The following is a 15,309-nucleotide window of genomic DNA, read 5'->3' as shown; positions in this document are numbered from 1 at the left end:
CTAGTACAGCCACTATGGAGAACAGTGTGGAGATTCCTTAAAAAACTGAAAATAGAACTGCCTTATGATCCAGCAATCCCACTGCTAGGCATACACACTGAGGAAACCAGAAGGGAAAGAGACACGTGTACCCCAATGTTCATCACAGCACTGTTTATAATAGCCAGGACACGGAAGCAACCTAGATGTCCATCAGCAGATGAATGGATAAGAAAGCTATGGTACATATACACAATGGAGTATTACTCAGCCATTAAAAAGAATACATTTGAATCAGTTCTAATGAGGTGGATGAAACTGGAGCCTATTATACAGAGTGAAGTAAGCCAGAAGGAAAAACATCAATACAGTATACTAACGCATATATATGGAACTTAGAAAGATGGTAACAATAACCCGGTGAACGAGACAGCAAAAGAGACACTGATGTATAGAACAGTCTTATGGATTCTGTGGGAGAGAGAGAGGGTGGGAAGATTTGGGAGAATGACATTGAAACATGTAAAATATCATGTAAGAAACGAGTTGCCAGTCCAGGTTCGATGCACGATACTGGATGCTTGGGGCTAGTGCACTGGGACGACACAGAGGAATGGTATGGGGAGGGAGGAGGGGGATGGGAATGGGGAACACATGAATACCTGTGGCGGATTCATTTTTATATTTGGCAAAACTAATACAATTATGTAAAGTTTAAAAATAAAATAAAATTAAAAAAAAATAAAGTGTGTTCACAACTCAAAAAAAAAAAAAAAAAAAAACGGACTTATTGATTATACCCAGCGGCCTCCTCATTTTTTGGTCTCAAGATGCCATCTCAGTCTGGTGAGCTGTTTTCATTCCTTCTGTCCTTCATCAGGGACACTAAGCCCCTGTCCCAAACTTGTTTTGATTCAGGCTTTGGCTAAGGAGCAAAGCCCTTCGACTTTCACTTACCCTGGAACTATGCTGTGTTTTATAGCGCAAGAGTCAAGATCATGAGGCTTTATCAGTCACTAGATATCACCATGGCCTGGACAGGGCCCTGAATCAGCAGGGTCATTCCTAGAGCACAGATAAAGCCCATTGTCAGATGCAGGGGGACCGTCTTCTGTACAAACTGAGCCAAGTGACATGCTACAATAGATCTCAGACACCTCTCAGCATCTGAAGAGAAGTGAATCCTAAACCAGCGACTGATCTGATCTGATCTGATACTCCAATTCAAATTTTTTTTTAAAAAAGTAATTTTTAAAAATGCTGATTTACAGGACTTCCTTGATGTTCCAGTGGGTAAGACTCTATACTCCCAAGCATAGCAGGTCAGGGAACTAGATCCCACATGCCACAACTACGACCTCAGTTCAGTTCAGTTCAGTTGCTCAGTCATGTCCGACTCTTTGCAACCCCATGAACTGCAGCACACCAGGCCTCTCTGTCCATCACCAACACCCGGAGTTCACTGAGACTCACATCCAATGAGTCCGTGATGCCATCCAGTCATCTCATCCTCTGTTGTCCCCTTCTCCTCCTGCCCCCAATCCCTCCCAGCATCAGAGTCTTTTCCAATGAGTCAACTCTTCACATGAGGTGGCCAAAGTACTGGAGTTTCAGCTTTAGCATCATTCCTTCCAAAGAACACACAGGACTGATCTCCTTTAGAATGGACTGGTTGGATCTCCTTGCAGTCCAAGGGACTCTCAAGAGTCTTCTCCAACACCATAGTTCAAAAGCATCAATTCTTTGGGGCTCAGCTTTCTTCACAGTCCAACTCTCACATCCATACATGACCACTGGAAAAACCATAAACTTGACTAGATGGACCTTTGTTGGCAAAGTAATATCTCTGCTCTTTAATATGCTATCTAGGTTGGTCATAACTTTCCTTCCAAGGAGTAAGTGTCTTTTAATTTCATGGCTGCGGTCACCATCTGCAGTGAATTTGGAGCCCAGAAAAATAAAGTCTAACACTGTTTCCACTGTTTCCCCATCTATTTCCCATGAAGTGGTAGGACCTTATGCCATGATCTTCATTTTCTGAATGTTTAGCTTTAAGCCAACTTTTTCACTCTGCACTTTCACTGTCATCAAGAGGCTTTTGAGTTCCTCTTCACTTCCTGCCATAAGGGTGGTGTCCTCTGCATATCTGAGGTCATTAATATTTCTCCCGGCAATCTTGATTCCAGCTTGTGCTTCTTCCAGTCCAGCGTTTCTCATGATGTACTCTGCATAGAAGTTAAATAAACAGGGTGACAATATACAGCCTTGACGTACTCCTTTTCCTATTTGGAACCAGTCTGTTGTTCCATGTCTAGTTCTAACTGTTGCTTCCTGACCTGCATACAAATTTCTCAAGAGGCCGATCAGGTGGTCTGGTATTCCCATCTCTTTCAGAATTTCCCACAGTTTATTGTGATCCACACAGTCAAAGGCTTTGGCATAGTCAAGAAAGCAGAAATAGATGTTTTTCTGGAACTCTCTTGCTTTTTCCATGATCCAGCGGATGTTGGCAATTTGATCTCTGGTTCCTCTGCCTTTTCTAAAACCGGCTTGAACATCAGGAAGTTCACGGTTCACATATTGCTGAAGCCTGGCTTGGAGAATTTTCAGCATTACTTTACTAGCGTGTGAGATGAGTGCAATTGTGTGGTAGTCTGAGCATTCTTTGGCATTGCCTTTCTTTGGGAATGGAATGAAAACTGACCTTTTCCAGTCCTGTGGCCACTGCTGAGTTTTCCAAATTTGCTGGCATATTGAGTGCAGCACTTTCACAGCATCATCTTTCAGGATTTGGAATAGTTCAACTGGAATTCCATCACCTCCACTAGCTTTGTTCATAGTGAGGCTTTCTAAGGCCCACTTGACTGCACATTCCAGGATGTCTGGCTCTAGGTCAGTGATCACACCATGGTGATTATCTGAGTCGTGAAGATTTTTTTTGTACAGTTCTTCTGTGTATTCTTGCCATCTCTTCTTAATATCTTCTGCTTCTGTTAGGTCCATACCATTTCTGTCCTTTATCGAGCCCATCTTTGCATGAAATGTTCCTTTGGTATCTCTGATTTTCTTGAAGAGATCTCTAGTCTTTCCCATTCTGCTGTTTCCCTCTCTTTCTCTGCATTGATTGCTGAAGAAGGCTTTCTTATCTCTTCTTGCAAACTCTGCATTCAGATGTTTATATCTTTCCTTTTCTCCTTTGCTTTTCACTTCTCTTCTTTTCACAGCTATTTGTAAGGCCTCCCCAGACAGCCATTTTGCTTTTTTGCATTTCTTTTCCATGGGGATCATCTTGATCCCTGTCTCCTGTACAATGTCACAAACCTCATTCCATAGTTCATCAGGCACTCTATCTATCAGATCTAGGTCCTTAAATCTATTTCTCACTTCCACTGTATAATTATAAGGGATTTGATTTAGGTCATACCTGAATGGTCTAGTGTTTTCCCTACTTTCTTCAATTTAAGTCTGAATTTGGCAATAAGGAGTTCATGGTCTGAGCCACAGTCAGCTCCTGGTCTTGTTTTTGCTGACTGTATAGAGCTTCTCCATCTTTGGCTGAAAAGAATGTAATCAATCTGATTTCGGTGTTGACCATCTGGTGATGTCCATCTATAGAGTGTTCACTTGTGTTGTTGGAAGAGGGTGTTTGTTATGACCAGTGCATTTTCTTGGCAAAACTCTATTAGTCTTTGCCCTGCTCCATTCCATATTCCAAGGCCAAATTTGCCTGTTACTCCAGGTGTTTCTTGACTTCCTACTTTTGCATTCCAGTCCCATATAATGAAAAGGACATCTTTTTTGTGTGTTCATTCCAAAAGGTCTTGTAGGTCTTCATAGAACGGTTCAACTTCAGCTTTTTCAGCGTTACTGGTTGGGGCATAGACTTGGATTACTGTGATATTCAATGGTTTCCCTTGGAAACAGAGATCATTCTGTGGTTTTTGAGATTGCATCCAAGTAGTGCATTTCATAAGCGTCTTTTAATTTCATGGCTGGAATCACCATCTTCCATGATTTTGGAGCTCCCAAAAATAAAGTCTGACACTGTTTCCACTATTTCCCCATCTATTTCCCATGAAGTGATGGGACCAGATACCATGATCTTAGTTTTCTGAATGTTGAGCTTTAAGCCAATTTTTTCACTTTCTTCTTTCACCTTCATCAAGAGGCTTTTTAGTTCCTCTTCACTTTCTGCCATAAGGGTGGTGTCATCTGCATATCTGAGGTTATTGATATTTTTCCTGGCAATCTTGATTCCAGCTTGTGCTTCTTCCAGCCCAGCATTTCTCATGATATACTCTGCATATAAGTTAAATAAGCAGGGTGACAATATACAGCCTTGACATACTCCTTTTCCTATTTGGAACCAGTCTGTTGTTCCATGTCCAGTTCTAACTGTTGCTTCTTGATCTGCATATAGGTTTCTCAAGAGGCGGGTCATGTGGTCTGGTATTCCCATCTCTTTCAGAATTTTCTACAATCTAATATAGCCTAAATAAATAAACAAAACAAAAATTGGTGTGTTTTAGTCATCTATGGTTTTCAGCACAGCAGATTTTTTTTCTTTTAAGGAAGCTGATGATGCAGTTTTATGTGCAAAACCAGGCATGACTTTTCATAGAAGGGTGTTTCCAAAAGGGGTCAGGGTGCCATGGTGAGTTTCAATGGAGTTTCTTGCCAGGGTCCTCACCAGTGGGACACAGCCCTTGTCAGGAATTGCACAATTGCCGTGGCTTATTTTTCCTTGGCAAGGTCTAAAGATGACTCCTTTGCAGCTATGTTAATCCTGCAGATAATGCCCAGGGGCATCTCTGTCCATCAGGGAAGGGTCCTGTTGCCTCAGCAAGGAGGTCACACACCCAAGATACCATGGGGTGGCTCACCAGAAACCAGAGATGAGTTCATATAGGATAGAGGGAAGGGTTAATTTTAGGTCAAGTCTACATGAATTGTCAGTTTTCCCAGGTTCAAAGCGAAACAAGGCCATGTGGATTGTGGTTGCTTCATGCCTGGGCTGAGAGGTAACTCATGGTTTCATTCTTGAAAGGGAAGATAAATGCTGTGTCCCCAAACTCTTAACCTGTGAGTAGGAAATTGAGGCAGGCTCTTTCCAGGAAAGCGCCTCAGTTCTTCAGGCAAGAAGGGGTGTCTGAGTCCTACAGATAAGGTTTTGAAGAGCAAAGCCCTTCACATCTATGAGTCCACAAACAGGTGATCTCAGCACGGAGCCCTGGGTGTTAATGGGCAGAGGCCATTGTCCCCAGTTCCCTTGTCCTATGGACAGGGCGGGTGCCATGGCTTCTGACAGTCACGTGGGGACCTGCCCTCAAAAGGGGACCAAGGCTGGGTCTAATGCTGTGCTCTCCCACTGACACTTTTACTACTTTCTTCTTTGAACTTGTCCCACAGTTATATTTTGCAATGAGCCTTGCTCAGTAGCTGGCCACTTTTATTCACATTATCTCTTTGAATTCCCCTAAACAAACCTGCCAGGTGGGTAAGACCCAAGGTTTATACAAAATGGTCTCGAGGACTAGAAAGCCATGTCTGAGGCCACAGGCAAAACTGACTTAAAAGTCGATTAAAATTGGCTACAAATCCAACAAAAAGATGTATCCAAGGCCGCAGTCTACTAAGTGGCAGTGAGGTAACTTGGAGCAAATCGACCTCTCTTCCAATGTTCCTGCCTGCCTCCTGCAGTCACCACAGTGTCCTGAGAGCTTTATCAGGACATTCTCCTATAACTTGAAAGCTTGAATAGCTTTGTCAAATGCCAGCTAAATGGTGCTAATGAGACCAGAATTGGGCGGAGCACAGCCTTTTTTTATTATTTTTTTTAATTTTATTTTATTTTTAAACTTTACAATATTGTATTAGTTTTGCCAAATATCGAAATGAATCCGCCACAGGTATACCCACGTTCCCCATCGTGAACCGTCCTCCCTCCTCCCTCCTCCCTCCCCTACCCTCCTTCTGGGTCATCCCAGTGCACCAGTCCCAAGCATCCAGTACCGTGCATCGAACCTGGACTGGTGACTCGTTTCATACATACTATTATACATGTTTCAATGCTATTCTCCTAAATCATCCCACCTCTCCCTCCTCCCCAGAGTCCATAAGACTGATCTATACATCAGTGTCTCTTTTGCTGTCTCATTCACAGGGTTATTGTTACCATCTTTCTAAATTCCATATATATGTGTTAGTATACTGTATTGGTGTTTTTCTTTCTGGCTTACTTCACTCTGTATAATAGGTTCCAATTTCATCCATCTCATTAGAACTAATTCAAATGTATTCTTTTTAATGGCTGAGTAATACTCCATTGTGTACATGTACCACAGCTTTCTTATCCATTCATCTGCTGATGGGCATCTAGGTTGCTTCCATGTCCTGGCTATTATAAACAGTGCTGCGATGAACATTGGGGTACACATGTCTCTTTTCCTTCTGGTTTCCTCAGTGTGTATGCCCAGCAGTGGGATTGCTGGATCATAAGGCAGTTCTATTTCCAGTTTTTTAAGGAACCTCCACACTGTTCTCCATAGTGGCTGTATTAGTTTGCATTCCCACCAACAGTGTAAGAGGGTTCCCTTTTCTCCACACCCTCTCCAGCATTTATTGCTTGTAGACTTTTGGATCGCAGCCATTCTGACTGGTATGAAATGGTACCTCATAGTGGTTTTGATTTGCATTTCTCTGATAATGAGTGATGTTGAGCATCTTTTCATGTGTTTGTTAGCCACCTGTATGTCTTCTTTGGAGAAATGTCTATTTAGTTCTTTGGCCCATTTTTTGATTGGGTCATTTATTTTTCTGGAGTTGAGCTGTAGGAGTTGCTTGTATATTTTTGAGATTAGTTGTTTGTCGGTTGCTTCATTTGCTATTATTTTCTCCCATTCTGAAGGCTGTCTTTTCACCTTGCTTATAGTTTCCTTTGTTGTGCAGAAGCTTTTAAGTTTAATTAGGTCCCATTTGTTTATTTTTGTTTTTATTTCCAATATTCTGGGAGGTGGGTCATAGAGGATCCTGCTGTGATGTATGTCGGAGAGTGTTTTGCCTATGTTCTCCTCTAGGAGTTTTATAGTTTCTGGTCTTAGGTTTAGATCTTTAATCCATTTTGAGTTTATTTTTGTGTAAGGTGTTAGAAAGTGGTCTAGTTTCATTCTTTTGCAAGTGGTTGACCAGTTTTCCCAGCACCACTTGTTGAAGAGATTGTCTTTAATCCATTGTATATTCTTGCCTCCTTTGTCAAAGATAAGGTGTCTATATGTGCGTGGATTTATCTCTGGGCTTTCTATTTTATTCCATTGATCAATATTTCTGTCTTTGTGCCAGGACCATACTGTCTTGATAACTGTGGCTTTGTAATTGGAGCACAACCTTTAAAAGAATGACGGGGACATCCCTGGTGGTCCAGTGGTTAAGAATCTGCCTTGCAGCGCAGGGGATGTGGATTCAGTCCCTGGCCTGGGCACTAGGATTCCACATGAAGGAAAGAAAGTGAAGTCGCTCAGTCCTGTCCGAATCTTTGCGACCCCATGGATTTGGCCCACCATGCTCCTCTGTCCATGGAATTATCCAGGCAAGAATACTGCAGTGGGTTGCTATTTCCTTCTCCACATGCCGTAAGGGGACTAAGCCAGTGTGCTGAGATGAATATCCTGCATACCGCAACTAAGACCTGAAGTAAATATTTTTTTTAAATCCCTTTGTAACACGGCAGCTAGGTGACACACCCAGAGGCGCCGTGACAATTCCAAGGCTGACCATAAAGTTCAAAATGTAGGTGCTGACCCAGTTCCTGGAAATCCCCACACTTTCCGCAAAATAGCTGGAATACTCCTCCCACTCATTAGCCTATGATATAACCCACCCCTATAAACACCGACAGCCCCATACCCTGGTGCTGGGCTTGCTTTCCAAGATGGCCCACACTCTCCGTGTAGCGTGTTTCCTCCCTGGATTGACCTTCCTTCACCATGACTCGCTCTTGAGTCCCTGCCTGTGCCAAGCCAAGTACCCGCATTCGGCAGCCATCCCAGGGACTCGGACGTGACCTGAGATGCGACCATCTTTTCTCACCCCACTCTCTTTCCTGCAACACTGCTACCATCTCCTCCAGCCTCAGAGATCACTGGAGCGTTAAAAGTTCACTGTCTTTTTAGTTTGTCCATTGTTTCCTTTGTTGTGCAGAAGCTTTTCAGTTTGATGGATCCTACTGTTTAGCTTTGTTTTTGTGGCTTGAGTGTCAAGCTCAAAACCATCCTTGTGAAGACCCATGTCAAAGAAATTTTCTCCTATGCTTTCTTTTAGGAGTTTTGTGGTTTCAGAAGTTTTGTGGTTTTTGTAAACCTTTAATCTATCTTGCGTTGAATTTTGTGTATGGTATAAGAGATCTTACTTGCTCAACCAGGAATGGAACCTGTGCCCCCTGCATTGAAAACTTGGAGTCTTAACCAATGGATGGTCAGGGAAATTCCAATTGTAACTGCTAATTTGTCTGTCTCTCCGATTATTCCTGTAAGTTTTCTTTAAGAATTTTAAAATTCCTTTGCTAAGTACATTCTGATTCAGTATTCATATGTATTCTTGACGAATTAAACATTTTGTCATTAGGATAAATACTCCTCTCCATATCTGGTCCTTGTCCTAAAAGTTAGTTGACTGTGCTGTGCTTAGTCACTCAGTTGTGTCTGACCCTTTGTGACTCCATAGACTGTAGCCTGACAGGCTCCTCTGTCCATGGGGATTCTCCAGGCAAGAATACTGGAGTGGGTTGCCATGCCCTCCTCCAGGGCATCTTCCCAAACCAGGGATCAAATAAGGTCTCCCACATTGGAGGTAGATTCTTTACCATCTGAGCTACCAGGAAGCCTGTCAATTAACCAATATAGCCTACCATGTTTTCTTTAATGTTTCCATAGCAAATCTGTCGGCTCAACAGTAAAGAATCTGCCTGAGGTGCAGGAGATGCAGGGACATGGTTTTGATCCCTGGGTCAGGGAGATTCCCTGGAGGAGGGCATGGCAACACACTTCAGTAATCTTGACTGGATGATTCCATGGGGGTCTCAAGAGTGTTGGACACGACTGAGGGTCTAAACAATGACAACAGCAGATCTGTTTCCATCCTTTCATTTTAAATCCATTTGCCTTTATATTTGATATCTCAAGTGGGTTTTTTATAGTTAATTTATATCTGATTTTTTTTTTTTTTTTTTTTACTGAAAGGACCATCTCTCTCCTTAAGATAGGGTCTAGAATCTTAGCATCACACTTTATCACATCAAGCTGAACCAAAATTCCATCTAGTATCATAGACTTCGTTTTTCAGAGCAGTTTTAGAATTGAATGAAAAGCACAGAGTTTTTAGGCAGGCTACACAGGCAGGCTACAGTCCACAAAGTGTCAGCACCTCCACAGTCCACAGAGTAACCGAGTCGGACACAACTGCAGTGCCTTAGCACACAGGCACACACCCCTGATCCTGACTCCCACTGCTGGTTTTCTGTCCAGAAGTGAAGATACCTGCACTCTCTGAACTTTGACCCCATTCTCTTCCACTCAGAAGAATTGACGGTCTGTTTGGGTTCTTGTTGCCTGAGCTTTAGGCCTGGAAATCTGTAGAGGCTGGAGATGTCATAAGTCTCACTTCATCTGTTTCTTTTCTTTTTTAAAAAATGGTTAAGCACATAACATTTAATTAGCGAATTCATTAATTTGGCTGCCTTGGACCTTAATCATGGCAGGCAGGATCTTAGTTGCGGCATGTGGGATCTAGTTCCCTGACCAGGGGTGCACCCAGGCCCCCTGCATTGGGAGCACAGAATCCCAGCCACCAGACTGCAAGGGAAGTCCCTCACCTCACTTGTTTTCTTCTCTCCTCAATTATGGTCCTGTACTGCTTGTGCCAGAGTCTGAATCAGTAGTTTCACAGGTTTTGCCTGGTTCCGTAGTTGTGTAGTGTAGGAAGGCAGCATACAGTCCCATCACAGTCCTTTTTTTTTTTTTTTTTTTAAATGCTGAATTGTGGGGTCCAAGCTCTTGTCTTTGAGGGTATGCCTTTTCTTCCTGAAAACTCAGTTCCTTGACTGGGGGCTCAGGGTGGGGGTGATGGGCCTGCCACCACATTTGCTGGAATCGTTCTGTATCAACCTCCAGAGACCACTAAAGAGTTACAACACGACGCCTCCAAGGCCTTGGAATGTACTTCAACTCACTAAAAGGGCATGGCAACCCACTCCATGTCTTCTTGCCTGAAGAATCCTATGGACAGAGGAGCCTGGTGGGCCCCAGTCCATTGGGTCACGATAAACACTTGTTGAGCAGCTTTTGTGTCAAAACACTTGGGCCAGGGGTGATTAAGCAATGAAGTGCCCTTCAAAATCCTGCAACCAAATATGGAGATTGGAAATATGCAAATGTAGTGAATGTAAAAATCTAGCGGGACTCGTAGATGGAGCACTCATATCAGAACCCTTTTAAAAGGAAAGATCATATTTGTTGGGGAAAGCAGCTGTATTTTTAAAAAGGAGGTAGAATTGGAGGTGCCCCTGAGAGATGGGTTTGGAGACATAGCTGGAGAAGAGGTTTCATCCAGGCCTGAGGTCAGTCAGAACAGAGGCAAGAGTGAGAGGAAAGCTGAGGGCAGGGTCGAGGAGGAGCCAGGTTCCCCGTGTCACTGAGCTGTAAAGTGCACAGAAGGAACTGGGAAGACCCTCAGGGGTGCCCTGAAGTTTCAGAGATGGATTTGATGGGGAAATGCTATGACAGATAGACAGACTGAAAAGCTCAGATGGGTGACAGAAGGCAAAGGAAGTGTTTTAGAAAGAACAAGTGGTCCAGTGTCACTGGTGAGGGAAGGGGTGGTGAAAACTGTGAAAGAGGAATAAAATCTGACAATCTTTGGAACATCAGTTTGGACCCTCTCACTATGGATTATACTTTATTTGAATTAAAGGTGAGTCATTAACACTTTCTAAGTTGCCTGTTTGGTAACAACTAGCACAATAAACAGAATGTTAAAAAATAATAATGATAATAATCAAGCTTCTAATTTTTTGCAAAAAGTCTTTAATTTGATTGGCTTCTGGAGGAAGCATTTTCACGCTTTGTGACATTCTCCTTGTATTTCTGGATTTTTCATTTCTTCTTCTGGCAGCATTTTCGGCCCCTCAGGGAACAGCGGCCTATCTGTTCCTCCTTTGGATGGCAGCCAATCAGAGCACACTGGCTGCTTCTTATTTTACAATAATACTTTTGTAACCCGCTTATGATGCTGCCATTGCGTGCAGGAAAGAAACGAAGCACACGGGAAGGTTTTAGGAAGGCCGTGGTACAAGTCCAAGGCTTTTGGAATCCCTCTAATAAGTTATCTGGTGCCATTTTTTATTCTTTAATGTCTTTTTCCTTTTTCTTTACCATCTGGAGTAAAGAAGAAGGTGGGGCTAGCTACTAACAATGTGTCTGTGGGTTTGGCTCAGCTGAGAAAGTGGCGTGACCATAGCAGCCCCCTTGTGAACTGACCCCTGGGAGGCAGGGGCTGTGATGGTCCCCTGGGCCCTTAAGAGGCCAAAAGACTGTACCTCCAACCACTAAGCTAAGAAAAGGGAATCTGTGCTTCTGTCCTCAGATTAAGTTCATTTTTCCTGTTGGTATGAAAGATTTACATCACTTTCTTCCTGTCTCATGAACAGGTATAACAATTCTCCCATGGAGGGATGGTTTGTGAGCTGATTAGTCTCTTAAGAGTGAATCAGAAGGGATGGAGACCCTGCTTTGAGGTTCTTGATGATCTTTGTCAAGAAAAACAAAAACTGGTAATGTCTAGTTCCCAGACAATAAATTTACTTTATCTAAAATTCCCAAACGAATGGAGAGGGCTGACTCTGCATGACAAATTCTCAATCCATTCAGCCCTCTCATTTCCCAGCACATTTTACCTGGAACAGGCAGCAAGAACAAGAAGAGCAATGCAAAGAGAAGGTAGTAGAGCCTTATGGCTCTCTGGCTTCCCAGCTGAGACTGGACAGGACGGTGTGGTCGCTCACTTTATAAAGGCTCCAGGTCTGCAACCATAGGGAGAAACATTCAGCAGCTGCAATTCCTATAATATTATAGTGATGACAATATGACGTATTTCCTGATGCTTCATGCCAAGGTTCCTTACAAAGCAGACCACGCCCATCCCCCCCAGGACTTAATTAAAAACCTAAGGGAGATTCAGAGCTTGATGCGAACACAGGGCTATTCTGATGCCTCTGAGCTCTGGGTGCTCCTGTAGGGCTGGCTCATGTCTGGCTGTCTGAGATGGGAAAGACCTGCCCACTCCTGGATGCAGTCCTCGAGCGTGTAGCTGGGAGCTCACCTGTGCCCACTGTGGTCCTTCTAAGCTTTTGCCTTCTTTCTAAAGTCCTGAGAGAGCCTGAACCCCATCAGTCCAGTCCAAGGCTGGTGTATTCAGAATCTAGGTGTAAACTGGGGCTGGGTCATGCCCTGAGCCTGCACGGATATGCCCAAAATGGGATCAGCTTTTAAGTAGTTTGGGAAGGGAGGGAAAATTGGCTGCATTCCAGAGACCCTGCCCTGTGTCCTTGGGCTGTGATGGAGTGTGACATCTCAGGTCAAACACAGCTTACACTTTGCTGCGTTCTGAAAAACCACCAAATTCGTGAGTCAGGAAGGTGTCTCATTTTCCCTCATCAGAGACAGATGCATGATGTAATTTATAGGCAGGTGTTTCCTCACTGATAGTGTCACTCTCTCTACAAAAGAGGGGCTTCGGAAGATATATTTACGACACCCAGTTACAGCTGGCTTGTGACATACAAGGAAGTCGAGGATTCGGGATTTCCACTAGATACAGATTCAATGTTTAGGAAGCCAACTGCCTTTACAAAAAATTATTAGGCTTAATTAAATGTTATGGAATCTAACAAGGGGGTTATACTCAAGAGGTCATTTTCTTGGAAGCTGAAGTCCCCATGGAGGTGGTTGGCTATTACTTTGTGTGAAAGCAATTGTAACTGATCCACCAGAGTTCTGGGGTGAACCCCAGGGTCTAGGACTGTAGGTTCAGACTCCTGTTGTACCTATTGGATTCTGTAAGCAAACTCTGAACTCCTACCACAGATAAAGTACCATGGGCTTGGGGTAGGTGAGGGGATAGAAAGGTGAAATACAGAGGGGCCAGTTCTGCCTCTTTCTCTCAGGGAACTCCCATGTAGACTGACACAGAGCCAAGTCAACCATAGAGAGTGGATTTTGACAAAGGGCCATAATAAGGGTTCAAGCACAGGGCTATGGAAATGCAGAAGAAATGTAATTCATACAGAAAGGCAAGTTTGAATCAAAGGTTTAAGAAGAATTTGGAGTTATAGACACTTCATATCTTTAAAACCTAACTTTCCTCCTCAGTTCAGAATATGAGACAAAGTAGACATTTTTATTTTAATTAATTAATTGAACTATAGTTGATGTACAATATTATATATTACAGGTGTACAATATTGAGATTCATGCTTTTAAACAATAACATATTGGCTATAATCCCCATGTTGTACAATATTTCTTTGTAGCTTATTTTATACATAATAGTTCGCAGCTCTTACTCCCCTAGCCCTATGTTGGCCTCTGCTCCTTCCTCACTACAATGGTAGCCACAAGTTTGTTCCTTATATCTGTGAGTCTTCTTTTTTTTTTTTTTTTTGGTTATGTTTACTAGTTTGTTACAGTTTTTAGATTCCATGTTTACCCAATTTCATACATCATTTGTCTTTCTCTGTCGGGCTTATTTCACTGAGCATAATATCTTCCAGCCCATTCATATTGTTGCAAAAGGCAAAGCTCCATTATTATTTATAACTGAGTAGCATTCCACTATATACAAATGCCACATCTCCCTTGTCTGTTCATGGATGCTTAGGTTGCTTCCACGTCTTGGCTATTGTAAATAATGCTATAACAGACACTGGGTGCATGTATCTTCTCAAATAGTGTTTTTAGATTTTTGAATATACACCGGATGGGTCATATGGCATTTCTGTTTCTAGTTTTTTGAGAAACCTCCATCCCATTTTCCATGGTGGCTGCACCAGTTTGCAGTCCCAAGTGCAGACACGTTTAAATACGGAAGGAGGTAAGTGTGGGGCCGGCGGGCTCTCATACCTGGTCTCACATGAGATAAAAGAGAAGGTGGCTGGGGTGCTGTAGAGAGTTAGAACCAGCGCTCGGCCCAGGCTCAGGGCTGGCATCACTGGAGCTCTGCTTACCTGCAATGACGTACTTTTCTTGGAGACCAGACCTCCACGTGAACCCTGAGTCTAACCTGTCCCTTCAGACAGGAGGCCTTTCTACAGCAACACGACTGTTTAATCAGAGGTTCTCTGAGAGTGGAAGGCACCTGTTCTTGTCAGCTAATTTGGAAGCTGGGTGCTGGGGAGTGGGCTATGGCTGTGGTACCTGCCCCACTCACAGAATGAATTGTGGGGAACATTTCAGTATATTAAGATGTTTATAAAAGTTGGGTGAAACTTTCTGTGGTGAAAATTCACACAGCAGAAGAGTGAGACTGTTCTTCACTTCTCTAGCCTGGGGAACCACTGCTAACTCTGGTTTGCCTCCTTTTTGTCTTATTGTACCATTTTACGTGTCACAAATACTTCTGGCCTCTCAATTAATAGGTGCACATTTACTGTTGAATAATTAATACATACCTATGAGTCTGACATTGACAAGAACTGAGGCCATGCCCCAGGCCCAGGGGCTTGAGTCACTGGGCTCAGAGATACAGACCCTCCCAACCCTCCTGCAGGACCAGCTGGGTGTTTCCCTGGTAACTCTGAGCCAGCATTTTTTTTTTTTTTTAATTTGACGTTGATTAGGTTGAGAGAGGATAGACTTATTTTCTCTCAGGTCAGACTTCTAATCTCCTCTAATCCTGTTTTGTTTTGAACTCTGTTTTTAAAATCTGGAGCAGAGTTTTGGTTGATCAAAGTTTTTGGCTCAACAGAAACAGACTCACAGACTTAGAGAACAAAGATATGGTTGCCAGGGGGAGGATGGGGGAGGGATGGTGGGGGAGTTGGGATGGACATGTACACACTACTCTATATAAAATGGATAACCAAGAAGGTTCTACTGTATATCACAGGAACTCTGCTGTATGTTACATAGCATAACATAACATATGGATGGGAGGGGAGTTTGGAGGAGAATGGATACCTTTGTACGTATGGCTGAGTGCTGTCCACCTGAAATTATGACAACATGGTTAATCGACTGTATTCCAATACAAAATTAAACAGTTTAATTTAAAAAAAATTGGGGC

The 15,309-nt window shown here is 43.1% G+C and overlaps 1 protein-coding gene across 1 annotated transcript; it reads right to left on the bottom strand.

The window, feature by feature from the left end:
- Positions 1–10,898: 10,898 nt before the first annotated feature.
- On the bottom strand, positions 10,899–12,168 carry LOC109553284 (beta-defensin 103A-like). Its single transcript, XM_070781322.1, has 3 exons — positions 12,151–12,168; positions 11,924–12,005; positions 10,899–11,269 (listed from the first exon to the last, which is right to left on the bottom strand). Exons 1-3 carry the CDS (start codon positions 12,166–12,168, stop codon positions 11,124–11,126), a joined length of 246 nt encoding a protein of 81 aa, XP_070637423.1. The 3' UTR covers positions 10,899–11,123.
- Between the last annotated feature and the right edge of the window lie 3,141 nt (positions 12,169–15,309).

This window comes from Bos indicus, chromosome 27 (assembly GCF_029378745.1).
Source record: "Bos indicus isolate NIAB-ARS_2022 breed Sahiwal x Tharparkar chromosome 27, NIAB-ARS_B.indTharparkar_mat_pri_1.0, whole genome shotgun sequence".
NCBI classification, from domain to species: Eukaryota; Metazoa; Chordata; class Mammalia; order Artiodactyla; family Bovidae; genus Bos; species Bos indicus.
Note: the sequence above shows the minus strand (reverse complement) of the source record. Positions and strands in the feature narration are given on the sequence as shown.

Coding starts and splice junctions, on each gene's coding strand:
- LOC109553284 (XM_070781322.1), bottom strand. Junction 11,270..11,923: donor GTTCTTGCTGCCTGTTCCAG/GTAAAATGTGCT, acceptor TCTTTCCTGCAC/GCAATGGCAGCATCATAAGC.